The sequence below is a fragment of the Dasypus novemcinctus genome, chromosome 8 (genome assembly GCF_030445035.2).
Source record: "Dasypus novemcinctus isolate mDasNov1 chromosome 8, mDasNov1.1.hap2, whole genome shotgun sequence".
In the NCBI taxonomy this organism is placed as follows: Eukaryota; Metazoa; Chordata; class Mammalia; order Cingulata; family Dasypodidae; genus Dasypus; species Dasypus novemcinctus.
Genome location: NC_080680.1, coordinates 17,610,937 through 17,622,008, shown reverse-complemented (window position 1 = coordinate 17,622,008; position 11,072 = coordinate 17,610,937). Strand labels below are relative to the sequence as shown.

At 35.9% G+C, this 11,072-nt stretch overlaps 1 protein-coding gene across 10 annotated transcripts in view; it reads right to left on the bottom strand.

The window, feature by feature from the left end:
- Positions 1-4,928: 4,928 nt before the first annotated feature.
- Positions 4,929-11,072, bottom strand: part of LOC101421612 (zinc finger protein 782-like) — a 43,021-nt gene continuing 36,877 nt past the window's right edge. For all 10 annotated transcript variants that reach the window (XM_071216612.1, XM_058301522.2, XM_071216614.1 and 7 more), the window contains one exon: positions 4,929-8,317. In XM_071216612.1, coding sequence (XP_071072713.1) covers positions 5,949-8,317 — 2,369 coding nt within the window. In that variant the 3' untranslated portion in view covers positions 4,929-5,948. The remainder of the gene's footprint in view (positions 8,318-11,072) is intronic.

Genomic DNA, 11,072 nt, shown 5'->3' with positions numbered 1-11,072 from the left:
TGTTTTTAGGATTAAATAAGATAGGTGTACCTGGACACCTATCTTATTTTTTGAAATGCTTCCATATTTTGTTGAGCTGCCTTTTATCTTTTGTGTTTTGAGGTTGAAATAACTTTTTCAAAAAAGATAATTCTCTGTAATTAATACCACTGAATTGTACACTTGAAGGTGATTAAAATAGGAAATTTCATGTTCTATATGTTTCCACATAAGAATAAAATATATATAGACCTTTACAACAGAGAGAACCTTACAGTTATTGATTTTAGTAATATAAATGTAAAAATATTGGTTCTTCACTAAAAAATGTTCTACACTATTACAAAATGTTAATAGGGGAAATTGTATGTGTGAGGGGAGAGGTATGTGAGAACTCTGAACTTTCTGCATGATTTTTCTGTAAACCTACAACATTCTAGAAAACAACAAAAAGATCATAAGATCAGTGTGGTTTTTGTGCAGAGATTGCTTAAAGGTGCAAAGATTACAAGAAGTTAAAAGGTCTTGAAATGGACCAGGAGAGAGAAATTGGTGGTCACAGGGATGAAGAGAAGGGAAGAGATACCTTTGGGATCTAGATGACAAAGTAGAAAATAATGGGGTAGTTAATGAAAGAGTTAATGTTGAATTCTTTGGGCATCTTGATGGATATTGGTAAAATTCACCTATAAAGACATATTTATAAATGCTTTTAGCAGAAAAAGAAAGCACTGCTTTTAAAATATAATAGGGCTCATTTAATCAAGGACTTGAGTTCACTCAAGTTGCCTAAGAGCCTCACAATTACACTGTATATGGTTGTACACACACATTTATATGATTGTATTCACACTTACTGGATGGATGCAGACACTAATGTACAAGGCATTCACACATACGCACCCATAGAATGTGATTTTACACATTAGTATAAGTATTAAATGAAAGAGCCATATGTACCTAAATAACCCTCTTACTGATTTACTGATCATACAAAAAAGAGAATTTCCCTAGCTACAAGTAGGATGCTAGTGTATCCAGGAATGTATCTCTTATTGTACAGTGAATAATAGCCTCTGCCATGAAGCTAGATGAAGTGACTCTGTATTCAATTGTACAGGAAGCCTTCAGCAAGAATGGGGCTACCAGACATACCTAGCTCTGTCACTGGAGGACCTCGAACTAGCCCTACCCCTTATAAGACTGAGGGGTCATTATAGGGATCTCAGTCCCCCCATGAGAACAGGACTCCAAGTGGGCATCCAGGGTCAACTCAGGGATTTATTCTTTCTCCCCAGAATCCAGCCCTCTTAGATGGCATTAGGGCAGAGTGGCTGTGAACTGCTTTAAGGGCAGATCATTGTGGTAGGCGGAAATCTAAAATGACCACCAAATATGTTCTGCACTAATCTCTAGATCATGTTAATATGTGAACAGTCACATTAGTATACTAAGTTATAGGGCACAATTGACTTTAATATGAGATTTTTCATGTGGGCTTGATATTATCACACAAACCTATACTATGCCTGATGGTAGAAGTGTAAATAAGAGATAATTGAAGCATAAGAGCTTGACCTGCCAATGCTGCACTGTAGATGGGAAGTTCACAAAAGAAGGAATGTGGGTGGCCTTAAGTAGTGCATGGCAGCCACCAGCTAACAGGGAACTAAGTAACAGACACTTTAGACGCGGGAAGGAATAAGAATCTGTGAATAGCATGATTAACCTGGAAGGAGATTCTTCCCCAGAACCTCCAGATGAGCAAAAGCCCAGCCCAGCGGTTCCACTTAGTGTGAAACTCTGAGCAAAAGCTCAACCAGGACCTTCGGTCTACAAAAATCATAGAAAATGAGTGCTAATTTGTGGTAATTTCCTACACCACTATAGAAAGCTAATAAAGATTTCAGTACAACCTGGGTGCTGCATAACAAATAAAAAATGTGTACACAGCTATAGAACCAAGCTGTGGCAAGAGGGTGGAACAATTTGGAGGACAATTTTGAGGAACATGATGGAAAAAATCTAAATAAACATGGTCAGAATGGAGTAGAAATGTGGACATTGAGAATGCTGCTGGCAAGAACTCAGGAGGAAATGTAAAACACATTATTTGAAAATGAAAAAAAAAGGGAGGGTATTTCTTACGTACTTAAAAAAACCTTACTGTAATTATATCCTGAAGGTGTTGCACTTGTAAATTGTGAACTTGTACACTGAGGTGAGATTTACCAAAAATATTGAAAATGTTTCTACTACTTCCTTTGCTGAAACACTGGAAATAACTAAGGTTAGAGTAGACATTCACAAGAAATCAAGGACATGACTCATAGATCCACTCATTCAAACTAGGTGGCCTCTAGAAAATTTGTGATCACTTGTTATGGAGCAATAGAAACAAATACAATCGTAACATTTATGAGCTTCCTGGATTCTCTGAACAGTGGTTCTTAAAATTTCTGAGTCATTACATGTTACCCTTTTAAAAATCTAATGGAAACAATGGACCATCATCACACAAATATGTACGAACCAAATACAGCCATAAATCTGCACACATCTCAGATAAAAAATGGAAACCCTGTGGCTGATTTGTTGGTCTCAGTTTGAAAATGAGTTGGGGGTAGCTCAGTATATTTATTTTCTATTTCTCTTAAAATGTAGTCTGGAAGTGCACACAATACAGGAGGGCAGGGCTTTACAATGCAGAGGGCATAATCATGAAAACGAACCAGATAGCCATTTACCCTGGCAATATTACTTGGTTTCCTTCCACCTGGGTGTGTTACACAGCCCTGGCTTCCTGCCATTATGCCAGAAAAGGTTGATGGCAGACACTAACACTTAGTTTACTAAACAGTTAGTGAAGACTGTTCGGTAGAAATTTTAGTTATTTGCAGATAGTTAATCAGGAAGATTCAAGGTTGTTCACTCACAAAACAAGGCTGTCAGGCAAACATACGGGATCTGGGTTAGGGCAGATTGTAAAAAGGCTGCTCATCAAACCTTTCACAAGTGATAGACTGAAAACCCTCTGATAATAGGTTTCTCTCTCTGCCTGTAGCAGTGCAAAAACCCTTAGTAAGCAGATGCACAGAAAATCTAACTTTTCTTGGGTCTCCAAATGAGACTATCATTTGTTAGAACAAAAGAATCCCATAAGAAAGATAAACAGGCAGGGAGGAGAAAGATCCAATTGGTATGGGGAAAAAAGGTTAATGACCAGAATGTAAATGACATTCTCCAGTGGATGAAGGGGTAATGGGGTGTGAACATGTCTGAAGCAGAGAGAATAGGTGAAGTCTGTGTACCCAATCACTACTCTGTCTCAGATTCCAGGCCCTCTGGGTAAATTAATTTTACTTTGCAGGCACCTAAATGACAATAAATTTAATGCAAATCCAATCATAATTTGTAAGACTTATTGAAGGGGGGAATTAAGCTACCAAATATTATCACTAAGAAAAAAAAAAACTTTTTTTTGGGGGGGTGAAGTATGAAGGATTGCTGTATATTGCAAAAATGTTACAAAGGCAGAGGAAACAGCATGAACATAACAAATACAAATAGAGAGTTTGGTGAAAACAAACGAAGAAAAACAGAACATGATAAAGGGACACAGGGACCAAATGACGGGGCTCCCGCTGAATAAATTTGAGATTTTTTTTCAGCCCTGCCCCATAACCTCTGGAATTGTGATGATTTGATAGTGATTATAACCCTCTGGATAAATACAGCAAGCAGGAGTCCAAAGTGGTGGAAAGAAATGAAAGGAAGGAAAGGAGGAAACTCTTATGATTGAATACCAACTGGTAAGGGCAGAAGGAATATGCATTTGAAAAAAATTACTATTAAGCAAACATAATTGCTTTAGGCTAGGGTCATAAATACATGCTAGATCTGTAGGAGAAAGTTTGAGAATTAGCAGGATGTCTAAGCCCAAAAGTATCTCATTATAAGGTATTTATCAATACAAAGGGTAAAAAGGTGGCATTGTGCAGAGAAACTTAGTAGTCACCACTTCAATGACTAAGTTAACACCACAATCAATAGGACCGAGTGACAACATGTATCCCTTCATCTGATGTCCTCAGAACTCAGCATACTCTTTGGTACTGCTGGACATTACTAAGCCTACTCAAAGGAAACAGAAGAAAGGTCCAAATAAAATATGTTCCAAATTCTCCAAATATGCCATTATGGCTAAATACAAAGAAATGGTAAAGAGTTGTGATTACAGGAGACTAAACAGACACAACTACAGAATGTAAGGCATGATATTGTACTTTCTTTTGCTATAATGGGTGTTATTAGGCAAGTTATACAAAGAAATGGTAAAGAGTTGTGATTACAGGAGACTAAACAGACACAACTATAGAATGTAAGGCATGATATTGTACTTTCTTTTGCTATAATGGGTGTTATTAGGCAAGTTAGTAAAATATGAATAAGGCCCATTGATCAAATCCTAGCATTTTATGAATGTCAATTTCTTGATTTTGATAATTATTCTGAGATATTGAAGGAGATACCATTTTGGGAAATTCTTACATGTGAGGAAATCTTGGGTATTTCCTCTGATATTTATCAGGTTAGTAATGAAGAATAATTCTGGATAAGAGTTTTTGATCATTTAGGATGTCATCAGTGGTTAGTCATGTGTGAATTTTCTTGTATTTACATTGAGTTCACATCTCACAGAAATATTTTATTAACCTATTGTGATTATACCCCAGTATCAAGTACACTTATACTTACAGAACCTCAACAATTAGTTTATATCATCACAGAAAATCCAACTGTATTACATGGGGGAAAAACACCATTCCATAGTCACTCTTTTACCCTGGCTCCTTCAACCTTATAGTCCCCATCATCAGTTTATGACTACCAGTTTCCTTGGGAATAAACTCTTTTCTGTTTTGGCAAGAGAAAGGAGACAACATTGAGACTGTGATGGATATCTTTAATGAGACTGGTTTGTCACTGACTTCTACGTTCTACTATTCAGAAGTTGTTGATATGATCCCACTTGGAGAAAAGAATGGTTGGAAAATTTAAACTATGTGTGCCACAAGGGAAAAGAGAAAATGGTTATTGTTGAACAATACTCAATATATGATACATAAGGATAAGTCAAACTGAGATTTGATTTACTAAAGATTTCCCACATTCATTACCTTCAGAAAGTTTCTTTTTTTGATGTATTATGAAGTCTCCACCCTCAAAATATTTTCTGCTATACTGAAACAATTACATTATTTCTTGTGGTTACTACACATACATTACTTTCTAGGTTTTATCAGTGTGATTTTTCTGATCATGAATGAGTTTTGACTGCTAGCACAAAGCACACCCATTTTTACTTTTTCTTTTTGAAAGTTGAGTTCCCACAGAACATTTTCCATGTTTCTTGTTTGAATTCTGATATATGAGGACTATTCTGTGTCTGAAAGATTGTCCATAAAAAACGTATCATCACTCATTTATTCACAGGGTTTTCTGTTTTGTTTTTCCCCTGTGCATGTCCTTGGATGTTCTGTGAGGTTTGATTCTCAAGTGAGAGTTACCTGAATTCTTTATATATGTTCAACCCTGTGTGGGCTTTTTGATGTTCTCTAAGGCTTTACTTATGGCTAAATGTTTTTTCACACACATCATATTTTGAGGGCTTCTCTGTGTGAGCACTCTGAAGTTTGATTTCTGGATGAAAGATTCTCCATTCTACTTATAATTGTACAAGTTCTCTGATCACTTATTAGGAATTTCTCGTGGAAAGCTTTCAGTATTACGTACATAAGTTTTATCTCTCATGTGATTTCTCTGATGTCCTGATATACGATTCCTATGTGTGAGATTTTCCAGTATTTTACAATAACAGGATTTCTCCATGGTATGAGGTTTCTGATGTACACTAAGATTCGATTTCTGCCCGATTCTTCACACTGATTTTACATTTACAAGGTTTCTCACTTGTGTGTTCTATGGTGCCTTCTTAGACCTGACATCACTTTGAAAGCCTTCCCACATTCCTCACATTTATATGGTCTTTCCCCTGTGTGAGTTCTCTGATGATTCCTGAGGACTGAAATTTGACTGAAAGACTTCTCACATTCATTACACACAAATGGCTTCTCCCCTGTGTGAGTTCTCTGATGTATTTTGAGGTTTGACTTGTAGTCAAAAAATTTCCCACATTCACTGCATTCAAAGGGCTTCTCCCCTGTGTGAGATCTCTGGTGTACTCTGAGACTTGATAGTTGGCTGAAAGATTCTCTACACTGAGTACAACTATATGGTTTCTCTCCTGTGTGAATTCTCTGATGTCTTCTTAGAACTGACTTCTCACTGAAAGCTTTTCCACATTCATTACATGCATAGGGTTTCTCTCCTGTGTGGGTTCTCAGATGTCCTCTCAATTGTGATTTCTGACTAAAAGCTTTTGCACACTGATTACATTCGTAGGGTTTCTCCCCTGTGTGAATTCTGTGATGCTTTATTAAGCCTGACTTCAGTGTGAAACCTTTTCCACATTCATCACATTTGAATGGTCTTTCCCCTGTGTGAGTTATTTGATGTTTCTTTAGCCCTGAAACATGGCTGAAAGATTTTGCACATTCATTACATTTAAAGGGTTTCTCCCCGGTATGAGTTGCCTGATGTATTGTGAGGGTTGACTTATAGTCAAAAGCTCTCCCACATACATGGCATTCAAATGGTCTCTCCCCTTTGTGAGTTCTCTGATGTATTATCAAGACAGACTTATAATCAAAAGATTCCCCACATTCATTGCACTGAAAGGGCTTCTCCCCTGTGTGAATTTTCTGATGTATTCTTAGACCTGACTTTGTACTGAAGGCCTTCTCACATCCATCACATTGATAAGGCTTCTCTCCCGTATGAATTCTCTGATGTCTCCTTAGGACTGACTTTTGAGTGAAAGCTTTTGCACATTCACTACACACAAAGGGTTTCTCTCCTGTGTGACTTCTCTGATGTCCTCTGAGAGTTGATTTATGCCTGAAAGATTTTCCACATTCATCACATTTATATGGTTTCTCCCCAGTGTGAGTTCTCTGATGTTCTTTGAGATTTGAATTATGGCTGAAAGCTTTTCCACACATACTACATTTAAAGGGTTTCTCCCCTGTGTGAATTCTATGATGTCCTCTGAGTTGTGATTTCTCACTGAAACCTTTTCCGCACTGATGACATTTATATGGTTTCTCCCATATATGAGTTCTATCATCCTTTTTAAGACCTGACTTCAGTTTGAAAGTTTTCCAACATTCATCACTGTTATATTTTTCCTCTATGTGAATGCTCTGATGATTCCATAGGCTTGAAATATGGTTGTAAGATTTCTCATATTCATTACATTCAAAGAGTTTCTCCCCCGTGTGAGTTCTCTGATGTGCTATGAGGACCGAATTATAGTTGAAAGATTTCTCACATTCATTGCATTTAAAGGGTTTCTCTCTTGTGTGAGTTCTCTGATATTTCTTTAGGCATGATTTCTTACTCAAAGCTTTCCCACACTCATAAGTTTTTTCCCATGTGTGACTTTTCTGAGGCTGACCTAAATGTGAATTAGGGCCAAAATCTTTTCTGTAATCAAAGGGTTTTACCAATAAACGAATTCCCTGATTTTCTGTAAAGTGGGATTTAGGGCTAAAAGTTTTCTCTCCTAGGTCAGTTGTTGGAAGTTGAGTGAAGCTACTGAAATCCTTTCCATTTTCATTACAATTATGTTCATTTATTCCACAATGACTGCTATTCTCTTTATGAATCTTCTGAGATACAGTAAGAACAGATTCATCACACAGGTTTTCCCCCAAATTACTGAATTTATATGATTTCTTTTTTGTGTGTGCACTATTAGATGTAACAAGGGCAGCCTTCTTCAGGAAAGCTTTTCCACATTCAGTATATTCCAAAGCTTGTCCCAAAGTATGAATTGTCTGATCCTGAATAACTTCTTTCTTCTCATGGAGGACTTTAACAATTTTATTGTAATGAAAATCTTTCTGCCCAATATTAGTTTTGCTGTCATTAGTAAGGAGGAGCCATTTCTCACAGGCATTTAACTTATCAGCTTTCTCTTTGGAATATTGATAATGTGGGTCCAATGAGCTTATACCAAGATAAATAGGTCCTCCAGCACTACAGGAAAAGGGCACTGTTTTTGAAGGAAAAATGTTTATGCCCATATAACATTGTGTTCCTGAGATGTTCTCTTGCTCTGCAGTCAATATTTTGTTGGAGAATAAAACTTGCCAAAATTGTTTGCTTTGATTTTCTGAGCTCTTTTCTAAGAGTTCCTCATGTTGGCAGTCTTCTATAATGAAAAAATTAAACAACTTTATGACAGATAACGTACTTTTTACAGTATGGGGCTTATACAAATATGCCCTACTACATATTTGACACCTTGGTTTCTGGCTCAGTCTCATAGCTAAAGTAATTCCAAATGAAATTCTCTAAACTATTTTTTATTGTTAGATACAAAACACAAAATCCAAGTTTCCATAGTGGAAAATGGGAGACATGTTTTTGCAATTTTAAATTATAATTCTCAAAATTAGTCTACATGCTTCATTTGGAATTGTCTTTGTCCCATTCTAGAAATCACCACAAACATAAATTCGTAATGGCACCAATTTCTTCATTCTTCTGGTAATGTCTTTCACAAGAACATACATGTACAAGTGATGTGTCAAACTGATGTGTATAAGTCATTCTTCTACCTACACTACATTCACTGCTCTACCCTGGCTCTATTATATCAGGCATCTTTATTATATCACGGCACTTAAATGAATTTCTCTTATCAAATCTTAACTTTTCTTTCAACTTACTCATTTTGCCAAAACTAGCTTAGCTCCCATTCAAACCTTAATTCACTTTTCAACTTCTTTTCAACCTATCTATGTTTTAATGACTTTGAGAAACTAAAAATTTCAACCTGGCCCCAGAAACCTTACAAATATCTTTTATATTACTGTATCATAAATTTGTTGTGTGTGTTCTATTGCTGTCACCATGCTGCTATCTACATTCCATACTAAACTGAGTCAGACTTATACTAAAAACCTATGAAGGACTTGAGTTCACAGACCAAGGTCCTGAAAGATGTAAAGATTTAAAAGACATGATTCTGGGAAAGAAGTTTTACATTATCTGAATGCTCATTATGTATTCTAGCTACCATTCCACTGGTCCACATTATTTTATGCTGTAGTCTCAACAAATGATCAGTCCCCATTAAACAGTTCATTTGCAACAATGTTACAATTTTTTTCTCTGGTTATCATGATTCCAGCCTTGGCACAATTTACAATCTAGAGCCCAAGGTTAAAAAATTTTGTTTTTGAAAATGGATTCTTATTTCTTCCAATGAATTTATGCACCACTTATATTAAAATCTGAAGTAGTTACTGCCTATGTTTTTCATTTTTACAACAGATACATGGAGAGAATGCATATATCTGAGAAACAAATTTTAGGTAAATTACTATCACTAAAATCAAGATGCATCTTAAATATGATGGCATGACCAAAGTAAAATGGGCAGCATTTCCTCTTGGTTCTCTCTTAATTGTTCACCATTTAAAAAATGGCAGCTTATATGAATATAAAAATTTTTCATGGAGGTTTGCTTCAAATACAAACCTCATTCTGATTTACTTTGCATCTCTCAATATAAAGGAAATCAGCACCTTATAAAGCAGTGAGTCACAACTTTGAAAAAAGCTCACTAGATGCAAAGAAAAACTGATGAGTGTTTTGAAGAAAACGTAAAATTAATAAAGGGAATAATGAGACTGTAAGATGAGGGATGTCATTTTAGACAAGGTGGTAAGGGGAGGCTATACTGAGAAGGGGATATGTAAGATTTCTTTATCTATTATAGACGCAAACCTTTTGTGGCACATATTTGTAATAAATATCATCTCTCATCGGTTATTCTAGTTCAAACCTTTAAAAAACATAAAACTAACATGAATGTGCACCAAAGTCTTACACGTATTTCAACAAATGGGAGAGGTGAACACACTTTGATATTAAGTATCTGATAGGTCAAGAAAAAGAAAACATCTGCTTACAAAAAAATCGCAGGTATTTCTTCTTGAGAAAAACTTTCTCCATGTGTAAAGTCAGGTCTATCATGAAATTTATAGTAATCATTTCCTCAATCTACTTTATTGCTTAATAACATATATATGCAACTCAAAAACTGCCATAATTTTTATTACCATTAGCATTATATAAATCAGAGTGCTTGCTAACTATATTCATTGTTGTCTTTCTTACGTGCTCAACATTGTGAGCTTGATCCATGTATTTGCTTGTAGACATAATTTGGTACATTCCCTTTGCAGTGTAGTATTACTCCTTTCAATAAATGCACTACAATTTATTTCTCCATTCTACTGTTAGTTGGCATTTGGCTTGTTTTCATTTTGGAACAAAATTCTCACAAGCTTCCCAGGGCATAGCAGCACACCCTTCTCAAGAGTACACAGCTGGAAACAGAAATGCCTGATAGGGCATATGTGTATCTTTGCCTTTACTCAATACGCCCATTGACTTCAAAAGTGAGTGCACCACTTTCAATTCCACAGCACTGAAGAAGAATGGTGCTCCACATTCTGAACAACTTCTTTTACTATGAAACTCTTAATTACTGCCAATTGTATAAATAAAATATGGGATGGTCCCTTGCTGCAGTTTCATTTTACCTTTCTTACATAACAAAAGAGGTTAAATACCTCCACTTCTCCATGTTTACTGGACATGTGGATTTTGACTGGGGAAGTTTCATATTAAATCTTTTGCCCATTTTTCTGCTGAGTTGCCTGCTTTTCCCTCATAGGTTTACACAAGTCCTTCATATAATCTGAATAAATATTACTGGTCTTGGCTCTATATACTATAAAAGATTCTATGTTGTGCCTTGTCCTTTCCCTTTTTACATAATTAAAATTATGAAGCTTAATATAGTCAAGTTTATCTATCTTTCCTCATACACTAAATGACTGGTCTGCTAAAATTCCCTACCTAGCTTAATAGATTTTTATTAAATCTATTTT